This window comes from Ylistrum balloti, unplaced genomic scaffold (genome assembly GCF_031769215.1).
Source record: "Ylistrum balloti isolate Yb309-2 unplaced genomic scaffold, AGI_CSIRO_Ybal_v1 Utg370556, whole genome shotgun sequence".
Classification (NCBI taxonomy): domain Eukaryota; kingdom Metazoa; phylum Mollusca; class Bivalvia; order Pectinida; family Pectinidae; genus Ylistrum; species Ylistrum balloti.
The window spans coordinates 568381-595567 of NW_026782350.1; the positions used below are offsets into that span (position 1 = coordinate 568381).

Consider the following 27187-nt stretch of genomic DNA (forward strand, 5'->3'; position numbering starts at 1 on the left):
CTTGTTATAGTGCAGAACTGAAGCCGTTAACTTTAAAGTGCTATCACACTGAAGCATACTTCCCAGCATGACATATCGTTCTGTGTCATTATACTGTCAACACTTCATGTCGCTACATAAATGTCTCCTTTACTGATGGCATACTTCCGCTCACATATCATTGGTATGGAGCACACTTCTTACATTCAGCATCACTCACTTTTTTCTTTTTTACCATAAATTTGATCATGTTGATTACATCTGGGATGATGATCACACTGATGGCCAACACCAGGAAAATGATGGCTGAACTTCCCAAGACCACACTACTAACACGGGATTCGTACACACTTATGAACTGACGTTTGTAAAGTGACGTACTGTTTTTCCTTACGATGAGCTGAGATCTAAGTCTCTGTATTGTATCCAGTAACTCCTCCTGTGTCATGCTGTTCACTGTTGTGGTGGGCGTGGCCTGAGATGTGGTTGTCAGTACAGTTGATGTTGCTGATGTTGGTGTTGTTGTTGTTGGTGGTGCTGTTGTTGGTGTTGATGTTGTTGTTGGTGTTGATGCTGTTGGTGTTGATGCTGTTGGTGTTGATGTTGTCGATGTTGTTGATGTAACGAGAGTTGAACTCTCTGTTGTTGATGTTCCTAATAAAACTGAAGATGTAGTAGGCGTGGTCTCTGTTGAAGTCGATGACGTCAGGTCAGGTGTAGCCGATGTTGTAACAGCGGTTGAAGTTGTTGTTGAAGGTACAGTTGTAGTCGTTGTCGTAGTTTTGCTTTCTGTTGTCACAACTCCTGAAAGAAAAAACAATAAAATACCTTAGTTGATCCATTGTATTTAGTTACGTCACGATGTTTAACTCTTTATTTAATATTATGATATGTCAGGCATTTTGTTTGTCCATTGGCAAACATGACGCTGTTTGTCGTGCTATGTAGAATGGGTTCTCATAGAACTTCATCCTCCGAGTCGAACACCTTGTCTAAATCGTTTACAATAGTTGTCCAAATTGGTTTCAATATAGGTTGGGGATGTGTTTAAATAAAAAATGACCATTGTGATGTCGGATTGACTGATAAAATGGTTGTAAAAAAACATTCAACTGAATAGCAACTTTTGATATAAAATAGATAAAGCAGCTGTTTCGTCCTTCTAGGACACCTCAGTGATGTTACATCATACAGCTGTTTCGTCCTTCTAGGACACCTCAGTGATGCTACATCATACTGCTGTTTCGTCCTTCTAGGACTCGTCAGTGATGCTTCATCATACAGCTGTTTCGTCCTTCTAGGACTCGTCAGTGATGTTACATCATACAGCTGTTTCGTCCTTAAAGAATTCGTCTGTGATGTTACATCATACAGCTGTTTCGTCCTTCTAGAACTGGTCAGTGATGTTACATCATACAATTGTTTCGTCCTTCTAGGACCCCTCAGTGATGCTACATCATACAGGTGTTTCGTCCTTCTAGGACCCCTCATTGATGCTAAGGGCCTACAGTTTGAAGCGAATGAGATAAACCTAATGTGATTGAAAGAAAAGCAGAAAGATAGATGGCGAGTAACACTAGCCCCAACATTCCATAAATTTCCGAATTTCATTGATCAAATAATTTCGGACGAAGAAAGGTACCGTGTATAACCTAGATAGCATTGTAAGTGGAATGAATTAGATATAAAATGATGTGACATAAATGATCAGTCGTAATTGATATTTCTGTATTACAACTTACCTCTTACATACAACTATATTACAGCTTACCTCTTACATACAACTATATTACAGCTTACCTTTCTCACATACAACTATATTACAGCTTACCTCTCTCATACAACTATATTACAGCTTACCTTTCTCACATACAACTATATTACAGCTTACCTCTCTCATACAACTATATTACAGCTTACCTTTCTCACATACAACTATATTACAGCTTACCTCTCTCATACAACTATATTACAGCTTACCTTTCTCACATACAACTATATTACAGCTTACCTCTCTCATACAACTATATTACAGCTTACCTCTCTCACATACAACTATATTACAGCTTACCTCTCTCATACAACTATATTACAGCTTACCTCTCTCACATACAACTATATTACAGCTTACCTCTCTCATACAACTATATTACAGCTTACCTCTCACATACAACTATATTACAGCTTACCTCTCTTACATACAACTATATTACAGCTTACCTCTCACATACAACTATATTACAGCTTATCTCTCTCATACAATTATATTACAGCTTACCTCTCACATACAACTATATTACAGCTTACCTCTTACATACAACTATATTACAGCTTACCTCTCTCACATACAACTATATTACAGCTTACCTCTCTCATACAACTATATTACAGCTTACCTCTCTCACATACAACTATATTACAGCTTACCTCTCACATACAACTATATTACAGCTTACCTCTCTCACATACAACTATATTACAGCTTATCTCTCACATACAACTATATTACAGCTTACCTCTCTCACATACAACTATATTACAGCTTACCTCTCTCATACAACTATATTACAGCTTACCTCTTACATACAACTATATTACAGCTTGCCTCTTACATACAACTATATTACAGCTTACCTCTCTCACATACAACTATATTACAGCTTACCTCTCTCATACAACTATATTAGAGCTTACCTCTCTCACATACAACTATATTACAGCTTACCTCTCTCATACAACTATATTACAGCTTACCTCTTACAAACAAATATATTACATCTTACCTCTCTCACATACAACTTGATTGGAATCTGTACATCCCTTTCGGTGCACCTTGCCATCTTTCTGATGCACGTGTATGCATTCGTCAACATCCCCGCACGTTTCGGGGAAGGACGTACACCACCAGTCTACGTCTGAGATGTGGAAACATCCTGTGGAAGCACATATCGTTGGCTGGTATTTGTGTCCTATCCAAAAGTTTCCATCCCTGTCAAACATAACCAGAGACAAATAAAAAAATATAATTTACGTAACATCGATAAAATCCTTACGATTCAAACATTTCTATGATTGATTTCCGAAGATTCCAAGAATATATTCTTCCCCGATCGCTGCCATGCTGATCTCCACGTCAACCAAATATAGTGGAATTGTGTTACAGTATAACAAGCAAATTTGTCAAGTCCTAATCACCATCTGTTAATAGTTGACATGTTATTTTCCTGTCGTTCCTTATAAACAAAGCATGACAACATGAACTACATTGAGCATGTAAACTATAGATAGCTTTAACTGCCATCCCAAGCTCGGGTTCTAACATGGTTTGGATTAAATGTAATTTTCCTATATAAACTTCTCTATCCATGAACAGCGTTCAACAGATTCTTTCCTATCGGATTGTTTAGTTAATCTCTGATTTATAAGTCAATTTTAATCCCATTTGGTCCCGCCAATAAGTCCTTGAGGAGGGGAATAGTTAAGATATGTATATCATCAAACTGTCATCTTATATTAATAATTTTACCACATTCACTATTTTACCCGTCCCCAAGGGTAAATTTGAGACCCTCGGGTTATAAAATATGAAATGTTGGTAACAAACCTTAAAACCCTTTCATCCACAAAGGACATTTGATTTCATTACATAGAAGTGTCGAGAAGACTTGAAAATTCAGTCAGTTTGAAGCTTGTTGGCCCCCCTACAATCTTGATTGACATTTTGAAGGTATTCGCGAAAATTTATAGATTTATAGGTTTTTTTAGCTGGCGAAATCGTTAAAAGTTTACAACAGAAGACCGACACCACATGACGTCGGGGTTATGCGATCGCAATAGAATCCAAAGAGGCTTCGTCTCAAACATGAAAAATATTAATTTAAAGCGTGTTTTGATATAAAACAACTTCTAGCTTTCGTTTCTCAAATACAAATTTAGCTCTCTGGACAGAGTCTTGGAGAGCTGTGGGAACGGTGGACGTTTTTGCCGGAAGTAGAATTATGGAAATTACGGAAATAACTTTAAATTATCCTAGATTGAGCTGAAGATACAGGGTACATGCAAATATGACCTAGAACCTATAGCAGAATTTTAGTTGCTTTATTTTTTTTTAGTTTACGAGTAGTTTTCTAAAACGTGATCTCACAGGAAAGTTTTGACCGATTGTTTGCACAAAAGTATATATGCATCGACATATCCCATACGCCTCCAGGGTGGGGTGGGGGTAAGGGTGTGGAGGATGGGGGGGGGGGGGTTAGGGGTGTGTGTGTGTGTGTGGGGGTCATATTACATTTTACTGACCTACAGACACGTGTCGTTTTCTCGCTGTTTTTGACTGGCAGTCTTTTACTTGATCTCTACCTTCGTGACCCCACGGTGTGATTAAACATAAAACATTTTGATTACTGAAAGGGGGGAGGGGGGAGGGGGGTTAGTATAAACTGAATATTCATAAAGATGGCGTTTATGTTGCTTTGAGTTGTTTAAATCCAATATGTGTTCCAGGGTCTATCGATCCATATTGATTACTGATCAGAATTAAACTGTAGATCTACGTTTGTGGTGATTTCTCATTAATTCTAAATAACAACAATACTTAAAGTCAAAAAAGATAGGATACAACAGGTTTTTTCAGGAATGTAATCACCACTTGAATATTCTATAATTAGCCCAGATAGCTGATTCGTGACAACTTTCTGTTTCATCAGAGATGTCGAGGTTTCTGGAACTTACCAACTACTGTAGTGTGTGGTTAGAATGTAGTATGGTTTATTACTAAGAAATTCCTACAATCACTCTATTTCATCGTCATTCAAACAAAATAATAGATCGTGGTCTTCATTGAGTGAGTTCTTCTGTAAACATTTCCTTTACAAATGAATCGGCGGTATGTGTGGGTCTCTCAACAACAACGATCATTACATTGTTTACACACAGTACGATACTTACTTCAGAGCTGACGTATAGAGGTCGTTCAGTTGGAAGTTGTCCCATTTTTCTTGAGTGTCAAACGCGATAAGCGTGCCGTTGTTTTCTCTACAGTACTGATCGGCTTCAGGGTACCCCATTTCAACACTAGTCATGAAGAATTCTGCTCCAAACACCAATCCCTCTAAAAAGTGAAATACGTAAATTACTGAATAAAAAATTCTACCTGTGTCTCACGAAATAATCTCCAGAAATTATTTAGGAAAGTCTCGAAATTTATTACCGCAAAAACGCATCAGTTTGCGGTATTAGCGGGAGATGGGATTAAATTATCCAAACACTGTAATATCGTTGTTTTACTGTTAAATGCTTTAATGTTTAATCATCAACATGTTTACAAGGACGATACATGATGGCAGCACTATAATTTGGATTTAAGTCACCACGAAAGCTCAGGTACATCTGTGTATAACATAACCTTTTATCAAGTTAAGGAACTCTTAAACTTAGCTTGGTCATATCTGGACATAATTTAGTATATTTTTTCGTTAATTGGTAACTCGTGCGACGGTTTTCAGAAAAAATTGTTTCTTCATCCATATTTTTTTCTGAGCATGTTTTGATAAGCCATGTAGGTATTAGCTTTGTTCCATTTGCTCCTAGCAGCGCTAAGAAGTGACTTATCTGTGTATTCTAAGGCTCTACAACAATGTACTGGTCAGTTTGTCAAGTGAGACTAGAACACAGCTATTATTCTGTACTAATTTATATTGTTTCGTACTAATTGATATTGTTTTGCACCAATTGATATTGTTTTGCACTAATTTATGCTTTTGTACTAATTCATGTTGTTCTGTACTAATTTATATTGTTCTGTACTAATTCATATTGTTTTGTACTAATTAATATTGTTATTACAAAGATGAGAAAATGTTTGCGAGATAGGTACGTAAAATTCTTTCTGGAGGAGATTTTTAGAGTCTTAAAAAACGATGTTTTTGACAACAATTGATATCTTGCATGACTTTTTTCGTTGTTAATTTCCACTATTTCTTTATAGTATTATCGTAGTTTTTCATATTAAACATCTTTGTCCGTTTCAGATTCATACTATAAAATTATACCAGGACAAAATAAGAACACAACTGATTTGATAATATTAATTCTAATACAGATTCTACAACACGCTACACTCATGTATGTTTGGTACCAATTTTGTCACAATCCATACTTTAAAAAATATAACAAAACGTTTTTATTGTGAATGAATTTAAGTTTAAGGATAATCCGGAGGGGACTCTATAAATTGTAATGGTCCCCTCCATATTTTTCTCCTTTAATTATATACACGATGACTCACTTTATATTTGACATTGATTTTTCCATGTATTAGTTATATACATATATATATGTGTGTGTGTGTGTTTCACAGAAACTCAGCAAATCTATTACCAAAGGGCGTGTCGAATGCCATTTTCATAACAGCAGGTTTCCGAAAGTATGAATGGACAGGAAACCACAATGTTGACAAAACGTAACCAGTGTTGATTCCACCATTTAAAAAAAACTGCCATGAACGAATTGGCATATGTACATTTTTTTCAAAACAGCTGTATGACGCAGTTTAATTCATGGTTTGGCTCCACTGTATCTAACTGTTCATTTCTATTTAAAATGTGCTATTCATCTGAGTGTCCTTTGTGCTCTCATTAAACAGTGCAGGTTCTTTTTCTAAAATTCTGTTCATTTGCCAATTCAGTATGCTTCTAAAATGTGTTTTCAGATTATCAAATATATCAATTATGGAACTAGTGCGCCAACCTCTATTTTGACTTTTTCTCGAGATCATTTTAAATTTAGACCCTGAGCGTCACTGAAGTGTCCTATAAGGATGATACATCTGTATGGCGCAACTCTACTCATTGTTTTGTTCTACTTTATCGAACCCTAAATTTGCTGGAAAAGGTGCTATTAGACTGTATGTATATGATGATGTCAATTTTAAAATATTTAAATAACCGTAAAGCTGTTCACTTAATATGATTTTCAAATATTGACAGAAATGTAAAAGTGTTGTTATTGTAATTTTAAGCTCGGTTTTCACGAAACGAGTATTAAACAGTACTGGGAATGTGTCAATTTGGCGTGTTTATGTGAGCCAGCAAATTGAAATGATCCGGAAATGTCTTTTATTGAAATAGTTGAAAACGACTAATTTTGTGCACGGATTTCTCTTACCATGCTTAACGTCCTTACAACAGCCATGGTGATGAGGACGGGAATAATGAAGGACATTAACAGCCAGGGTTATGGGGATGGGTGTCAAGAGGGGAGTCAACAGCCAGGGTCATGGGGACGGGTGTCATGAGGGGCAACAGCCAGGGTCATGGGGACGGGTGTCAAGAGGGTCAAGAGGGGAGTCAGCAGCCAGGGTCATGGGGACGGGTGTCAAGAGGGGAGTTAGAAGCCAGGGTCATGGGGACGGGTGTCAAGAGGGGAGTCAGCAGCCAGGACCATGGGGATGGGTGTCAAGAGGGTCAAGAGGGGAGTCAGCTGCCAGAGTCATAGGGACGGGTGTCAAGAGGGGAGACAGCAGCCAGGGTCAAGGGGACGGGTGTCAAGAGGGGACACAGCAGCCAAGGTCATGGGGACGGTGCCGATGTCAGTCAGTACAGATGGTTCACAGTGCCGATGTCAGACAGTACAGGTGGTAGACAGTGTCGATATCAGACAGTACATGTGGTAGACAGTGCCGATGTCAGACAGTACAGGTGGTAGACAGTGCCGATGTCAGTCAGTACAGGTGGTAGACAGTGCCGATGTCAGACAGTACAGGTGGTAGACAGTGCCGATGTCAGACAGTACAGGTGGTAGACAGTGCCGATGTCAGTCAGTACAGATGGTTCACAGTGCCGATGTCAGACAGTACAGGTGGTAGACAGTGTCGATATCAGACAGTACATGTGGTAGACAGTGCCGATGTCAGACAGTACAGGTGGTAGACAGTGCCGATATCAGACAGTACAGGTGGTAGACAGTGCCGATGACAGACCAGTACAGGTGGTAGACAGTGTCGATATCAGACAGTACAGGTGGTACACAGTGCCGATGTTAGACAGTACAGGTGGTAGACAGTGCCGATGTCAGACAGTACAGGTGGTAGACAGTGCCGATGTCGGACAGAACAGGTGGTAGACAGTGCCGATGTTAGACAGTACAGGTGGTAGACAGTGCCGATATGAGACAGCACAGGTGGTAGACAGTGCCGATGTCAGACAGTACAGGTGGTAGACAGTGCCGATGTAAGACAGCACAGTTGGTAGACAGTGCCGATGTTAGACAGTACATGCGGTAGACAGTGCCGATGTCAGACAGTACAGGTGGTAGACAGTGCCGATGTCAGACAGTACAGGTGGTAGACACTGCCGATGACAGACCAGTACAGGTGGTAGACAGTGTCGATATCAGACAGTACAGGTGGTAGACGGTGCCAATGTTAGACAGTACAGGTGGTAGATAGTGCCGACGCAGACAGCACAGGTGGTAGACAGTGCCGATGTTAGACAGTACATGTGGTAGACAGTGCCGATGTCAGACAGTACAGGTGGTAGATAGTGCCGATGTTAGACAGAACAGGTGGTAGACAGTGTTGATGTTAGACAGTACATGTGGTAGACAGTGCCGATGTCAGACAGTACAGGTGGTAGACAGTGTTGATGTTAGATAGAACAGGTGGTAGACAGTGTTGATGTTAGACAGTACAGATGGTAGACAGTGTTGATGTTAGACAGTACAAGTGCCAGACAGTGCCGATGTCGGACAGTACAGGTGGTAGACAGTGCCGATGTTAAACAGTACAGATGGTTCACAGTGCCGATGTCAGACAGTACAGGTGGTAGACAGTGCCGTTGACAGACCAGTACAGGTGGTAGACAGTGTCGATATCAGACAGTACAGGTGGTAGACAGTGCCGATGTTAGACAGTACAGGTGGTAGATAGTGTCGATGTCAGACAGTACAGGTGGTAGACAGTGCCAATGTTAGACAGTGCAGGTGGTAGATAGTGCCGACGCAGACAGTACAGGTGGTAGACAGTGCCGATGTCAGACAGTACAGGTGGTAGACAGTGCCGATGTCAGACAGTACAGGTGGTAGACAGTGCCGATGTCAGACAGTACAGGTGGTACACAGTGCCGATGTCAGACAGTACAGGTGGTACACAGTGCCGATGTCAGACAGTACAGGTGGTAGACGGTGGCGATGTCAGACCAGTACAGGTGGTAGACAGTGTCGATGTTAGACAGTACAGGTGGTAGACAGTGCCGATGTTAGACAGTACAGGTGGTAGATAGTGTCGATGTCAGACAGTACAGGTGGTAGACAGTGCCAATGTTAGACAGTGCAGGTGGTAGATAGTGCCGACGCAGACAGTACAGGTGGTAGACAGTGCCGATGTGAGACAGTACAGGTGGTAGACAGTGCCGATGTCAGACAGTACAGGTGGTAGACAGTGCCGATGTCAGACAGTACAGGTGGTAGACAGTGCCGATGTCAGACAGTACAGGTGGTAGACAGTGCCGATGTCAGACAGTACAGGTGGTACACAGTGCCGATGTCAGACAGTACAGGTGGTAGACGGTGGCGATGTCAGACAGTACAGGTGGTAGACGGTGGCGATGTCAGACAGTACAGGTGGTAGACGGTGGCGATGTCAGACAGTACAGGTGGTAGACAGTGCTAGCGGACATATGTCCTCGAAGTTGTCGTGACATTCTTACCACGTTTTAATGTATTTTGTATGTAGATTCAAGGTAATCTTCTATAGGTTGTCGTCTTTGCGTTAAACAAATATTAAACACATTGAATTTTTTTATTCTTACGACCCAAGGCTATATATCTTTTCTAATCAATCTTTGTATTCAGAGTAAATTCATTTATCGATTTGAAAGTCTATTTTTCCAAAACTTTTTGGCTTTTTCTGAAAAATTTAGAATTTTATATATTTAGAAAGTAGGACTACAATGGTTTTGAGACGGCGTTGGAAAAATGAAAGACACTTGGGAATACGGCACCTAAGATTCAATATTGACAGAACAAATGTTAAATGTTTAAAGCTGTCACATCAAGTTTATTTGTTTAGCTTTCAATAACCTTTCATGTGAGTAGATATACAAGTTGTTTAACTTACACCGGAATGACACGACTTGTTATGATAATCTAATGATATGTCTTTCCAGTCATCTGACAATAACATCAAAATGATTCTGGCGGTTTTTGGTCACCATTTTAAGGCAATTTATACAAATATACAAGTGTGATAGCATGTGTACGTAGTTTAAGGTAATACTAAACTTGGGCGTATCCAATCAATGGTTTATCCGTAATTTTATATTGGTGCTGCATGTAGTGTATAGTATTGAATAATGTGGTTAAATATTTATTGACAGACGAGTCCCCTGTCAGTATATGTAATAATATTTCTTTTTTTTTTTTTGACGTTAATATTGTTCATGGCCGACGAACAACCATCACCGGCCTCGTCATCCGTGAACGTCGTCATCGATGGCGTAACAATGGCGTCCTGATATGGGTAGGTGAAGCAGAATAGAAACCGGATCTCTACGTTACCGTGAACAGTCATTTTACTTTATTATAACGTGACATATAAATAATACATGGACACGATTCAGTTCCTATCGTTGATGTCATTAACCAAGATCTTTATCTGTCCGTTATCTGGAACGAATCAATATAAACAGTAGTTCATTATCATTTCATTTCTATGGTTAGTCCTACAAATAAGGGGAATCTTGTGATTTGTTGGTATGGCCGTAAGAGGCAGTTCAACCTGGAATCGTTCAAAACACTCCCACTAGCCGTGACACAGCCAACATACGCTCGTTTTATATATGTGTGTACATAAATTGTCTTTGGCAGTGACAGAAAAATGCATTGTTGTGGGTGATACAGAGATACAGAGATATACAAGGGAAAACAGAACGATTATTTCAAACATTGAGAACAATAAAAGTGATGATTATAAATTTACTATTAATTTTTTTAATTTCTACTCAAGATGGACTCATGCATGCTTCATTTGTCCACGAATTCAACCCAGTTAATATTGATCTAAGCGTATGAGTACATCCTTTACATATTCTATATGGGGGAAGAACCATGGCACATGTTTGATACTAAACTTTAAATAAAAGTTATCGAATTTGCTCGAGATCTGCAGAATATATATTGATAAAAATAAATGTTATGTATAACGATAGTTGAATCAATATAATATGGCAGTATGTTTTTTTCTGTTTTTTAACATCTGATTGCCAAATTCTGTCGTCAGTTTCAATTAAAAAAAAAAATTTCCACTATCTGGTAAAGATAATCTACAAGACCAAGAACGTCTACTGAGCGATACAGAAATGTTTCTTGACTAAGTTCCTGATACCATGAATACATAGACTACTGAGAATGGTAAAAAACACACTCCATGACAATTTAAAAATGGCTGCTGCAAAGTTCGAAGCGAATCGGGGGTCAACCGGAGAACTCACTAAACAGATGTTATTATTCCGCACAGGTGTTCGAGAATTTTCATGATTTTTAAAAAATATATATACAGACAAAATCAATTACTACCATTAATTACGTTTTTTTTATTTGTTATTGTGTCGTATAATCGTATTTTGCCTGTGTAATACTGTTTGATTGCCATCTAATTTAAAATGCTGAACTATATATTTTATTTTCATAGCCCTTTATACTTGCGCAAGATATAACTGCGGACATGAATTTGTTGCTGATGTTGAATACAAGCCTTCCTGAGATATAAGCACTGCCTCTTGCTTTTGTCGATTTCACGGGGTAACGGACTGAGTTGCTCTTAAGTTAATTAAATTTATTTGAAGAGCAACTCAATTGATCGTCATCCAAGGAAAATGACAAAAGCAAGATTTAATGCATAAATGTAAGTGTTACATATATATTCGCTTCCCTAGATTTATCCCAGTTCTCTCTGGTTGTTCTCTTTGCAAAAACTCAAAAAATACCAATTATATTTACACGGAGAACCATGAAAAGGTGAGAGAAGAATAAGTCCAGGTGTTCCGGAAGAGTAAGCGTCCTTTGTTTAATCACAGTATAAACACATGGTCCATGAGAAACATACATATGGTCCATGAGAAACATACATAAGGTCCATGAGAAACATACATATGGTCCATGAGAAACATACATAAGGTCCATGAGAAACATACATATGGACCATGAGAAACATACATATGGACCATGAGAAACATACATAAGGACCATGAGAAACATACATATGGACCATGAGAAACATACATAAGGTCCATGAGAAACATACATAAGGTCCATAAGAAACATACATAAGGTCCATGAGATACATACATAAGGTCCATGAGAAACATACATATGGACCATGAGAAACATACATAAGGTCCATGAGAAACATACATATAGACTATGAGAAACATACATAAGGTCCATGAGAAACATACATAAGGTCCATGAGAAACATACATAAGGTCCATGAGAAACATACATATAGACTATGAGAAACATACATATGGTCCATGAGAAACATACATAAGGTCCATGAGAAACATACATAAGGTCCATGAGAAACATACATAAGGTCCATGAGAAACATACATATAGACTATGAGAAACATACATATGGTCCATGAGAAACATACATAAGGTCCATGAGAAACATACATAAAGTCCATGAGAAACATACATATGGACCATGAGAAACATACATAAGGTCCATGGGAAACATACATATGGACCATGAGAAACATACATAAGGTTCATGAGAAACATACATAAGGTCCATGAGAAACATACATATGGACCATGAGAAACATACATAAGGTCCATGAGAAACATACATATAGACTATGAGAAACATACATAAGGTCCATGAGAAACATACATAAGGTCCATGAGAAACATACATAAGGTCCATGAGAAACATACATATAGACTATGAGAAACATACATATGGTCCATGAGAAACATACATAAGGTCCATGAGAAACATACATAAGGTCCATGAGAAACATACATATGGACCATGAGAAACATACATAAGGTCCATAAGAAACATACATAAGGTCCATAAGAAACATACATATAGACTATGAGAAACATACATAAGGACCATGAGAAACATACATATGGACCATGAGAAACATACATAAGGTCCATGAGAAACATACATAAGGTCCATGAGAAACATACATAAGGTCCATGAGAAACATACATATGGACCATGAGAAACATACATAAGGTCCATAAGAAACATACATAAGGTCCATAAGAAACATACATATAGACTATGAGAAACATACATATAGACTATGAGAAACATACATATGGACCATGAGAAACATACATAAGGTCCATGAGATACATACATAAGGTCCATGAGAAACATACATAAGGTCCATGAGAAACATACATAAGGTCCATAAGAAACATACATAAGGTCCATGAGAAACATACATGAGAAATTTGAGAAAGATCTAACAGTTCTCATAAGGTGGTGATAAAATATACCATTATCCATGATGCCTCATACTGGCCGTTTTAATTTCTGGGGTAGCCCAAAATCTAACAGGACAACGAGGTACCCAGAGCAGCAAACATAGATACATGTATAAGGAATATCAATTCAGTACTTCTCAAGTCATATTGATAACAAAAAAAAAAAAAAAATTATGACAAATCGGTGATATTATTTTTAAGAGCTTCATGTACATGTACCCTTGTCTTCCATATTCACCGGTCAAAAGTAACATTCCTGCAGAATTTTCCCTTTGGCTTTTATACGCATTATTACGTTCTAATGAAGTGAATAAGTGAAACATAACGAAATATCTCGTTGATAATTTGGCAGACTTACACCAATAAAAAGAGAGAACACAAATCCTCTGATAAAATTGACCAATCATAAAGCCCAGTACAAAAAACACAAACCCAGGTATTTGAAGGAGTTGTTTCCTTGTGACATGACCTTCGATTGCATTTCCATAAAATTCAAACAATGTAACACAAATAACTGTATCTAAGCCAATCTTTGTGGGGAAGACATTTTGTCATGTCTTTGTGGCGGTTTTCTTGTTAACCCCACATTGGCTTTTTATTATAACTACTGAAAAACATAATCTTTTGTTCATTTTACGGTTTTTGTAACTGTAAAATATGTTTTTAATTTCATAAATAAATGCAAAGTCACCCTCTCTGTAAGGGTGGCCTTTTTCATTCATATTCATTGTTGTGTCGTTTCTTGTTGTAGTGTGCAGATACATAAATGACCCTATCTAACCCAGTCTTTAACCGAACGTCTTGAATGTGGAGCTAACACGTTAGACATTTTTAAGGGGATTCGTGTCATCAACAACGACAACTCTAGGTAGCCATTGTATTTTCAGTCGCGTAGTAACTTGTCACACGTTAAACTCTCTTTGAACGTTTTACAGCTAATTTTGTCTCTTAGTAACATGAATAAGTAACATGTTTTCATGTGAATATGAAAATAAATTTACATTGAATTTTATGTTTGTATTAGCATATTTTAAATAATTAAAAAAGGACTATATTTTGTCGCGTACTCCGAAGTTATAATGAGTGAGTAGTGGCCACGAAAAACTTAGTCAGCTTTCTCGTTTTAGATTTATTTTAAACATGCCCATAATTTGGCTATTTTGTTTGTGAAATGTAATAAATATTTAATAGTGTCTTCAGTATATATATATATATATAGTTCTCGCGTGAGTCAAATGTTTTTGTTACTATTTTACTCGTGCTACGAACTTCTGAAAAATACTAGTTTATTAGACACACGAGTTATCACTGAAGAGACTATTAAATATCCTTTATTTTTTGCATTTATCTTTCTCTTTAATTCTACTGCTGCTTGTTAACAGTTTGCTTTTGTTTAAATGGACTGGCCCTAGACTGCTTGATGTCGTGCTGATCCCTACATTGTCCCCTGCATCCGCAATAATCAAGACCATACAAAATCAGGTATCCAGATAATCAAAATTCTGACATTCCAGTGAGATTACACTATAAAAGCGCAAGCGTTATCATGCTCTTTGAATGACTGATGCAGGGCTACAAGACATTTTTAAGAACAAATCCAAGGGATTCAAATAAAGGAATCAAATCGCATGAAGAGCATATTAAAAAAAAATAGGTAGAATAGGGCCCAAATTTTAATCGACAGAAATAACCAACAAATGTGCTTAAAACACATATCAAGAAAACAAATTTATTTCTTTTCTTTTTTGTGGTTTGTAAACGTCTTCTTGTTAATCATTTGCCCTACTTTCATCGAATTCAGAAGGAAAAATTACAATATATCATACCATGTTTCATAGATCGATACTGAAGTTTTGTTTCTTTTGATACGAATAATTTTAAAGAGCACCATGACGAAAGTAGCCTCTTTACGCGTCGGTACGGTTACACAAAGAAGTACCAGATATTTGTAGCAACCATCACTGTCATACCACACCTCGCCTAATCTATATCTATTTATATCGATTTATTTCATTAAAAGCGTTAAAAACTATTCAATTATCCGACACAACAAAGCATTACAAGGCAAATATCGAAATGATCCTATTGATGTTATCACTGAAAGGACGAAACAGCTGTATTCTAATGTTGTGTGTCTGTAATACACTCTCACAAACGAGTCGTTAGATCTGTGTGTTGTTTAATTCACTATTAGTACGTAAATTAAATTCGAGCTAATCTTGTTTGATATACTTTTACTTTAAGTACTCTATATTTTTGCTTGTTAGTCTCCAGTTACGTACATGTGTGCCTGTATTGTGTTCATAGTGTAGATAGCTATTAGATCAAAGCGTTTTGATGCCCTGCTAGTCTGCGTTACATCGACGCTTAAGGACATGGTGATTCTGTTTATCTGTTACTGATAAGCAATACAATTTACGACCTGTCAATAGTTAAATATGTCGACTATAAATTAAAGGATGAAACTTGGCTATAAACTTCATTACAGCGTCATTACTAATGATCTATCGCTTGCATAAATAATGTTATGGTGTTTGTCTTGTTTCTAGATCCTTCTCCGTGCATAATAAGAGCTAGGTTCTCAGCCAACCAATTTTATCATCACAAGACTAGCTTAATGAAAACAGACATCTACGTAAACAACGTAATTACCATATAATGAGAGGTTAAAGGATGTTTCCATTCAAAAACGAAAAATTCACATCAGGAAACAGAAATCGTTACAAATATCAAACAGCTTGGGTTTGTTTAGTGGTCAGAAAAGATCTCCCTAAGCGTCTGCAGTAAAGCAGTCTGTTATGTCTTTGATGTCGTATTCTGGTGGATATATGATGCATGTTGTCATTAAATCTCTTGTTATTTCAAGGCAAGCTATCAATATATCTGAAAGTGAATCTAAGCGACGTTGCAAAGTCTTTGTGACCAGTTTTGAGAAGATCCAAGATAAATTTTGTACAAAAGCACAGACAAATCGGCGAACAGAGGTGCTTATACTCTTGAACAGATTTCGGCAAACTTGGAATATCTACAGACAAGCCTTGCCATTGCTCCTAAACAGACAACAGTAGTAGAATGATAAAGTATGGACACTCTCAAGGCTAGCCCACCACGACTTGCAACACTCGTAGTTTGTCCTGCATCTAAGTTATCTTGGATCTAAAGTCTGACTTCAGAGAGAACAAGCTATTTGAACGAGTTGTACCAAACTGTTCATTTCGTGTTGTTGACGTTGTTGTTGCTGGCTGCAGCTCAAAAGAAATGAATCAGCAGACAGATGAACCATTTTATTTCGAATTCCTCACTAAAGCTTTTGTCTACGTGACCCTGGTTAGTTACTGACTGAGCTATCGTAAATCTGGCAACAGTTGATTTCTTCTACGTAACGCATGGCAACAAGGTTCGGGTCGCTGATTATTGAGGTGGCGAAATTAAAGCATTTTCCATCGTATCCCCCATAAAAAATTTCAATCTTTGCCCGCTGTCTCATTTGGGAAGGTGATGTTGGATTGGCCAATATTTACATGGCGTATGTCGCGGATGAAGCAAACAATATTTACCAAAAGACATACAAACGGATGGCACATTTTAGCACAACTTAAAGTTTCGTAGAGTAGAGACAAACAATGAATTAAACTGCATCGTACAGCCGTTTCCTCCTCCTAGGACTCGTCAGTGATGCTACATCATACAACTGTTTCGTCTTTCTAGGACTCGTCCGTGATGCTACATCATACAGCTGTTTCGTCCTTCTAGGACTCGTCAGTGATGCCGAGTTCCAAGAAATATGATGCTTTAAAGGCGATTGAGGAAAATCTAGATCGGGAGGTATGCCAACCTCATATTTCTAAGCTTATTTTTTCGGAACAATTGGTCTTACATTATTTTCTATGAGCTTCCGAGTAAATCTTTCATTCGTTCAATTTTTTGCGGTAGTTTTAACGAGTTTGAGTTCGTATTAAAAATTGGCTGGTATGTCTGTATTGTCTCTGTTATTTCCGTCAATTGGGACAGCCATTTTGACGGTGAACCGTCAATGTTACTATACTTACGATACAACAATCATGTCCCGCATGTTTCGAAAAAAATTTCATCATATTCCTTTCAATACAAAATTAAAAATTACACTATTTTAGCGATCGTCACTTCAGTTGCTAATAGGAACGAAATGCACACAAAGTATTTCCCCTTGACCTATTTTCGATTTATCACAGAACATAACAGATTATCAATTCTGAGATATTCGATCTGATTTTTTCAAGATCAAAACCAACTTAAACCTGTTCATCAAACACGTTATGTAGCATGAGTCGATACGGTGATACCGAAACAAGAGTTATTCATAGGCCAAATATTTCTTTAAATATTTTGTATACCGTCTGTTAGTTTTAAAATCTTGTATCAGGACTACCAGAAACGGTTGCCAGATTTGTAGGAAAGACTTTAATACCCAAGTCACAAATCGCTATTTTCTGACAGAGGTTTGTGTTGAAAGATATCATTTCTATCAAATTATTGCGCTGTAGTGATTTTATGTGACAAGATATAAAGTTTCTTTTAATTTTCTAACCTCAATGTTTTAAACAAGAAATTTTAGAACAATGAAGGTACATTATAGGTGAATCTTATACTTACTGTTATAACAATTAATGACGTTTCTAAATCAGTACATTGTAAAAAACATATAACTCCATATATTGATTTCAAATGGCTTTTTTTCTGTGGCGTGTTCCATCATTGATATCAGGGCAGTTCATCAATAAATAAATTCCATTAATAAGTTGCTACATTTTGTAGATATAGCAATTGACAAATTACTTAAGCGGTACTTTAAATAAAAATATTGGTACTTGATCATCTGTTTAGTTGGTTCAGACTAGACGCCCTGGGAACGGGTTGTCAGTTAACCATGGGCATCCATGTCGATAAAAACAGAACATATAACCTATAGGTTTATGACAGTACGAGTTTATCAGCTTCTGCTAATGAATCAATGAACGATGCAAATAATCGAACAATCCAAACATTCTATAAAAATAACCAGTCACGCTCTACAGACGCAAGGACGCAAAAACCCCCGTACCCCGTATATAACACTGGTCTCCTGTAACACAGGTAAACACTGGTCTCCTGTAACACAGGTAAACACTGGTCTCTTGTAACACAGGTAAACACCGTCTCCTGTAACACTGGTAAACATCGTCTCCTGTAACAATGGTAAACACCGTCTCCTGTAACACTGGTAAACACCGTCTCCTGTAACAATGGTAAACATCGTCTCCTGTTACACTGGTAAACACCGTCTCCTGTAACACTGGTAAACACCGTCTCCTGTTACACTGGTTAACACCGTCTCCTGTAACACTGGTAAACACCGTCTCCTGTTACACTGGTAAACATCGTCTCCTGTAACACTGGTAAACACCGTTTCCTGTTACACTGGTAAACACCGTCTCCTGTAACACTGGTAAACACCGTCTCCTGTAACAATGGTAAACACCGTCTCCTGTTAAACTGGTAAACACCGTCTCCTGTTACACTGGTAAACACCGTCTCCCGTAACACTGGTAAACACCGTCTCCTATAACACTGGTAAACATCGTCTCCTGTTACACTGGTAAACACCGTCTCCTGTAACACTGGTAAACACCGTCTCCTGTTACACTGGTAAACACCGTCTCCTGTAACACTGGTAAACATCGTGTCCTGTAACACTGGTAAACACCGTCTTCCGTAACACTGGTAAACACCGTCTCTTGTAACACTGGTAAACACCGTCTCCTGTAACACTGGTAAACATCGTGTCCTGTAACACGGGTAAACACCGTCTCCTGTAACAATGGTAAACACCGTCTCCTGTTAAACTGGTAAACACCGTCTCCTGTAACACTGGTAAACACCGTCTCCTGTTACTTAGGTAAACATCGTCTCCTGTAACACTGGTAAACATCGTCTCCTGTTACACTGGTAAACACCGTCTCCTGTAACACTGGTAAACACCGTCTCCTGTTACACTGGTAAACACCGTCTCCTGTAACACTGGTAAACACCTTCTCCTGTTACACTGGTAAACATCGTGTCCTGTAACACTGGTAAACACCGTTTCCTGTAACACTGGTAAACATCGTCTCCTGTAACACTGGTAAACACCGTCTCCTGTAACAATGGTAAAGACCGTCTCCTGTTAAACTGGTAAACACCGTCTCCTGTTACACTGGTAAACACCGTCTCCCGTAACACTGGTAAACACCGTCTCCTATAACACTGGTAAACACCGTCTCCTGTAACACTGGTAAACATCGTGTCCTGTAACACTGGTAAACACCGTCTTCCGTAACACTGGTAAACACCGTCTCTTGTAACACTGGTAAACACCGTCTCCTGTAACACCGGTAAACATCGTGTCCTGTAACACGGGTAAACACCGTCTCCTGTAACAATGGTAAAGACCGTCTCCTGTTAAACTGGTAAACACCGTCTCCTGTTACAGTGGTAAACACCGTCTCCCGTAACACTGGTAAACACCGTCTCCTATAACACTGGTAAACACCGTCTCCTGTAACACTGGTAAACATCGTGTCCTGTAACACTGGTAAACACCGTCTTCCGTAACACTGGTAAACACCGTCTCTTGTAACACTGGTAAACACCGTCTCCTGTAACACTGGTAAACATCGTGTCCTGTAACACGGGTAAACACCGTCTCCTGTAACAATGGTAAACACCGTCTCCTGTTAAACTGGTAAACACCGTCTCCTGTAACACTGGTAAACACCGTCTCCTGTTACACTGGTAAACATCGTCTCCTGTAACACTGGTAAACATCGTCTCCTGTAACACTGGTAAACATCGTCTCCTGTAAAACTGGTAAACATCGTCTCCTGTAACACTGGTAATCATCGTCTCCTGTAACACTGGTAAACATCGTCTCAACACCTTTCCATGTAAGTTACAACGAAATCTCATAAGTGACGACGGAAAACAAACGCATATTGTTGACAACCGAGGAAGATCGCTGAACAGGAGACTGGTCTACAATTTAGTTGTTTTGGTGAAATAGTCCCCATTTCATGAGTTCTGTCTGTGGTAGAATAATTGCTTTAATAATTTACTGTCACTAATTTGGAATGTTTTACCTTCAACAGCACTCACTCTTTTCAAAATCAGTAACAAAAATCTAGAATCTAGAAGATTAAGTGTTCTTCTTGTAAATACTGGTGGATATGAGATATGATTTTAAGCTTACAAACGGAACGGACTTGAATGAGATGTCTAACACTAACTAAGGGTCATGTTAACATGTATTGTAGGTTAAAAAAGGAGAGGTTATGTACAAGCTATGAATAACGATGACATCACTACGATGAGGAGATAACATTTTATCATGATGGTCTAAATTTAGCATAATTCTTTCTACACCAAAGTTGATAATAATTGAAACTATTTGTAAATATATCTGAAGTGTTGTCTATTTTGGAGAATACTTTATTGATAATAATGATAACTATTTTTATGGACTAAGCTATGATGATTAGATCGCATACATACAACACAGTACTAAGAATTATCAAATTAGATAAGAACCACATATACGTTTCCTACGGACATGCTATGTCAGACAGGTATAAATGGCTCTGAATATTTTGATAAATTTTGCAATATTATTGGTTACGCATCGGTTTTTATTTCATTTTGTACTCCATAAATTATCGTATTAAACCAACAATAGTGCAATTATTATTTTATTACATTTAATCTGCATTGTTTAACCAGCCATCTCATATCTAAACAAGCATTACAGAAATCCGGCATATCCCATTGTCACTCGTCTGTCTCCATGTTTACAATCACCAATGATGGGCGTTGAAGCAATACTGTTTTTGATTAGTTGGTTTAAACAATATTTTATTTAGTTAAAAAATAGGAGTGACGTAATTAGAAATTCCCTTTTATTAAAAGTAGAAAAAGGTGGATCAATATGATAGATTACAACATCAAAGAGAATCGTAAAACACGTGGTTGTGTGTCGACACATGAAAATGAGTAATTAAAACAAAAATGTGAAAAAATAAGTCCAATGTGTATATATGTTACAACATACATTGTGTATGTATGTGAGAACGTCCTAACAGACATACATTGATTCCAAATGTTTCAGTAAGTGGTCATGAGCTTTAAATATTAAATATGGTATTTTGAAATACATCAATGGTTTCGAGTTTACTTTTCAATCAACTGCTATTTCTTATCTATATCCATATCTTGTAAACAAGCACTAAAATTATGCTCGTTTCTCAATAAATTATATGGAATATTGGCCTGCCGATGATTCCTAAATGAGATATGTTTGAACTGATTTCTTCAACGGACACGTGCTATCGATAGACGATGAGGTCTCCGATCCCGGGCGCCACTTTGTACACAAACGTATTTACATGACAAGGATAACACAATAGTGATGATATACACGATCCTTGTTGTAAAAATAAAAACAAAAGAAGGAAAAAATGGTCTGATAGATTTCTGTTTCTTTTTAACACGATCGGCGACCCCTATTTTGACGGATGGATAAAGAGTAAGATTCCTCGTGATAACTGACCAGTTTTGTATGTAAGATATCAACAGTGTGGCTTGGAACTAGTTATGTTGTTTGAACCACTGAAAGACCTGCATAAAATTTCGTGAAAAATTCGAGATTAGGATCTATAGGCATATGTAAATACATCGAGATTTTAGTCTTTCCCGCAGACATTTCGGTATTATGTAGTGATACGGCTGTGACCGCCTTATATTCCGAAGGCCCAATAGTCCGAAGGCCTTAAAGTCCGAAGGCCCAATAGTCCGAAGGCCTTAAAGTCCGATTGCACGAGCTTTTACAAACGGAATACATGCAAGACTATCGGTGCATTGGCACTTGTCCTAGATACAAGACAACCGATGTAATCTGTTGTGAAATCCTTGATGTATTTAGACAATTACTAGAAAACTGAGAAACGTTATCAGACAAGATATTAAAATGAAAGTTAAATATTCTTCAATTTTATCTGGTGTGAAGCACGTGCAAATATGGTCCGTTGTATTGCCTGATAACTGCGTCCACATGGGGTCAGACGACTTACAGGATCGGGCGACAATTTACAGGATCGGGCAGAATAGGAAAGGGAAAAAGACAGTTTTAAATTGTTTATTAATTCATTTTGACTGTACGCTACGGCGTATCCTGATGGCTTCCTAAACCAGTTTGTATTCTCTCATCTATCATAATATTTCTCGATGAGATCACTATGATGAAACTTAAAATTTTCAGAACTAACCCGTCGGCCCAAATACACACTCTGCTAGCTAAATACATACTGTGCAGGTATATGTAAAGTCTTTGAGTATTATTCAGTTCCACAGTGTCCTTGAATATATATTTTTGTCCTGGTTCATCTTACTATATTAATTTTGACATCAAGTTATTACCAAGACAGTATGGTAGGACATCATATTCTAAGTAATTGAAAGTTTAAATCTGACAAACCGGTCCTCCGCTGCTTCCATTGTATGATCATGATAGGCAACTAAACTTAAGATCTTTATCTTTTTTCAATGTTTTTTTTCCTGATGCCTCCCTTCAGACTGCCTCACTCTTGGCCTTAAGTGGAGCAATCGCCCTGTGAGGAGGTTTGTGTTCCTCTCGTCGAAATACGACAGTCAATAAAATGACCACACCTCACCTAATTTTCAGCATTATGGAAGTAACGTCTGTCGGTATATTGTTACTTTGTGCTGTTTCCTGCTGAAAGATTTTGGCAATACATTTCAGTGTGATAACACTATAAAGTTAACTTTAGTGCCGCATTATCACAAGGGGGCTTACATGTACATATCGTAACCATCCACGACGCACACATTGACCACATGCACTGATCTCACTCACACTAAGAGGTCGTCCTTAAAAGACAGTAGCTGTTGATAGGACGTAAATCAATATGAACCAAACTAACTGGCCCCCGCTGATAACTAATTTTAGCTGAAATTTTCAGATTAAACAAATGACAATTTAGAATTGGATACACTAGAACTTATCAATGACGTTGACTGCAACATACAGCTGTTTCATCCTTTTAGGATTCATCAGTGATGCTAAGGTCTTAAATAGTAAATGTTTGCTAACGACTGAGGGAACCCAGATTTGTCAACAAAACATGAAAGTTCTGATGACAAAAATATTTAAAAAATCAACTATATTTCATAGTTTCAAAACAACAAATACGTAAGTATATTGTGAAATGTGTAAACCGCGTGGATATAAAGTCCTCCTGTAGCGTGTATCATCTGCAAACTTATGGAAATAGATATATTAAAATGTTAAAGAAAGACACTGTCACTGTAAGAAATTAAAAAGAAACTTACCCCGAAGGAGAGAGGTGAACAACATTATCAGAACATAAACTTCCATCGGTACACACTGACGTGTTTCTGGCTGGGAAAGTGATGTTAGATTTTATCTGAAAAGAACAAATCGGCACGCAAAATACGGGTATGTGACATCTGTCCTATCCACGTGACAGTACAGATCGATGTTGGTGAAAACAGAGGCCCGTGTCACCACACTATGTTAATATCATACAGATAAGTCATCCTTGTCAGCGTTAGTAGCTTGTCACTGCCGTTTCTGAATTTGATTTGATCGAAACCAAACGTCACGTGTATATACCTATAATTGATCCCAAATTAGCTTATCCATCTGTATTCAATATAATGAGCTGATACACATTAGTGTGCTGTGCAATGTGAATCCCAAATAAAATTCCGTATAACCTGGAGATGACACCAGATATATATACTCGTTAACTCACTGCTTCAGACTTCATTTTCTAAACTTACAATCACAAATGTTCCTGAAGATGAATTTTGTTTAAAAATTTTAAATATTCTTTTTTAACTTTAAATGAAAAAAAAAACATTATAACAATAACAGCTGAACTGAAATGCCACATTCCCGCCGCAATATCAACTAAATTATAAAAAGCAAACATTTCCCAGGAATAAGCTTTCAATGCATATTGGTTTTCGGCATATATATTTATGTGGTTCTGATTTCTGTTCTTTCCCATATCAATGAGTTCACAAAAACATTTTACTTCCCTGATTACTATAAAGTAATTTACAGATATGGAACCTTAATCACAATCGGTATTTTGGTGCACATTGACAAAGAAGATAAAAAAATTCTAACATAACACAAAGTCGATGTGTTTTTTATTTTGAAGCATTGATAGGTATTAAAAACATTTGCACAAGTCCAACTAACTCTACCTGAAAGCGTCCCACTACCTCTACCTGAAGCGTCCAACCAACTCTACCTGAAAGCGTCCAACCAACTCTACCTGAAAGCGTCCAACCAACTCTACCTGAAAGCGTCCAACCAACTCTACCTGAAAGAGACCAACTAACTCTACCTGAAAGCGTCCAACCAACTCTACCTGAAAGCGTCCAACCAACTCTACCTGAAAGCGTCCAACCAACTCTACCTGAAAGAGACCAACCAACTCTACCTGAAAGCGTCCAACCAACTCTACCTGAAAGAGACCAACTAACTCTACCTGAAAGCGTCCAACCAACTCTACCTGAAAGCGTCCAACCAACTCTACCTGAAAGAGACCAACTAACTCTACCTGAAAGCGTCCAACCAACTCTACCTGAAAGCGTCCAACCAACTCTACCTGAAAGAGTCCAACCAACTCTACCTGAAAGCGTCCAACCAACTCTACCTGAAAGCGTCCAACCAACTCTACCTGAAAGCGTCCAACCAACTCTACCTGAAAGCGTCCAACCAACTCTACCTGAAAGCGTCCAACCAACTCTACCTGAAAGCCCCCAATATCTTGGTGACGAAACATGAAATGGACAACAGGCATAGCATATAACAGTCCTCTTCGTCAATAACAAACAAATTTACCTATATATCAAGCAAACAGACAGTAAACCATATTTTAATCAGATAACTCTGAGACCTGAAAGCGTCCAATCCAGGAAACTCCAACAAATACCTGAAAGGAGACACAACCATGTGTTAAAGTGTGTCCAACCAACTCTACCTGTAAATATGTTAAGATGATGTCTTAATGTATTCATAATAAGAAACTTTTCATACCAACCAACTCTAAAGCGTCCAACCAACTCTACCTGAAACATATTCCTTTAGAAACTGATCCTCACTCTAAGAAAGCGTCAACTCTGGTGAAAGCGTCCAACCAACTCTACCTGAAAGATGACCTAAAAGACCAACTAACTCTACCTGAAAGCAACCAACTCTACCTGAAAGAAACAACTAACTCTACCTGAAAGCGTCCAACCAACTCTACCTGAAAGACACCAACTAACTCTACCTGAAACGTAAAACAACTTATGAAAGCGTCCAACCAACTTAAAGAGACCAACTAACTCTACCTGAAAGCGTCCAACCAACTCTACCTGAAAGAAACCAACTAACTCTACCTGAAAGCGTCCAACCAACTCTACCTGAAAGAGACCAACTAACTCTACCTGAAAGCGTAAAACCAACTCACCTGAAAGCGTCCAACCAACTCTACCTGAAAGAGACCAACTAACTCTACCTGAAAGCGTCCAACCAACTCTACCTGAAAGAAACCAACTAACTCTACCTGATAGAGACCAACTAACTCTATCAGAAAGATTTCAACTTACTTTACTTGAAAGTCCGTACAGCTGTACTCTGCCCCATGCAATAAGTAATAACATTTGATTTGTCGCCATGTGGTATTTCTGTACTCATTCTATCAATTGTTGAAAGCTTTAACAATATTCTTCAGATTTACATGAAACATTCCCCGCCCGAAGGAACCCCCTCCCACACCCCCCCCCCCCCTCAACTAACATATCTTCAAGAAGTCACGTCAAATTCAGAAGTCCTGTTTAAAATCAATAAAAGGGAATTAAGCATTGTTAGAGTTCGGGTGATTTTGTTGTCAATATTTTGGTGACGAAACATGAAATGGACAACAGGCATAGCATATAACAGTCCTCTTCGTTCAATAACAAACAAATTTACCTATATATCAAGCAAACAGACAGTAAACCATATTTTATATCAGATAACACTGAGACTGAGACAATAGAATCCAGGATATAGTTCGGAACAAATAGATGAAAAAGGAGACACAACCATGTGTTATAGTGTGTGAAACATTATTTGTAAATATGTTAAGATGATGTCTTAATGTATTCATAATAAGACGGCAGTTTTGATATTTTCATACGTTCCAGCCAATCAGAGCCGAGGATTGACTGTGACATATTTCTTTAGAAACTGATCCTCATGCTGAAGATAGGTCTTCGTGGTGATGTTGATTTCATAAGATGACGTAACTAAAACTCTGATTGGCTCATAGCAAATCACAAATGTACGAGTCTTCCTATATTTTGCAGTCGCCCACCAGTCATTCCATATCGAAACACACCACTAAGTGTTAGTCCTAACACAAATTATCGCCTTAATGATGACTTGTCATTTTCTTCATGGCTGAAACTGTGGTGACCCAAAAGTCCATATATTGTTATAATTAATGTCACACTCAGTTGGACATTTACATCAGGCGCGAGACCAAAGTACATATAGAATAACAAACTCTGTATAAAGCATGATAACGATCGATATCGTCATTGTTCGGGAAGTTCCGCTAGCTTTCCGCTTTAT

At 38.0% G+C, this 27187-nt stretch overlaps 1 protein-coding gene across 1 annotated transcript; it reads right to left on the reverse strand.

Moving 5' to 3' along the window:
* Positions 1–157: 157 nt before the first annotated feature.
* LOC132556250 (uncharacterized) lies at positions 158–6379 on the reverse strand. Its single transcript, XM_060220635.1, has 5 exons — positions 6358–6379; positions 4927–5089; positions 2763–2968; positions 605–783; positions 158–454 (listed from the first exon to the last, which is right to left on the reverse strand). The coding sequence occupies exons 1-5, from the start codon at positions 6377–6379 to the stop codon at positions 158–160; spliced, it is 867 nt and encodes a 288-aa protein (XP_060076618.1).
* Between the last annotated feature and the right edge of the window lie 20808 nt (positions 6380–27187).

Excerpts from the sequence above, each read along its gene's own strand:
- LOC132556250 (XM_060220635.1), bottom strand. The coding sequence starts at position 6,379 with ATGGCATTCGACACGCCCTTTG. Across the intron at positions 784-2,762 it reads TCAAGTTGTATGTGAGAGAG|GAGTTGTGACAACAGAAAGC; the intron begins GTAAGATGTAAT and ends TTTTTCTTTCAG. Across the intron at positions 455-604 it reads CAACAGAGAGTTCAACTCTC|GCCACGCCCACCACAACAGT; the intron begins GTTACATCAACA and ends ACCACATCTCAG.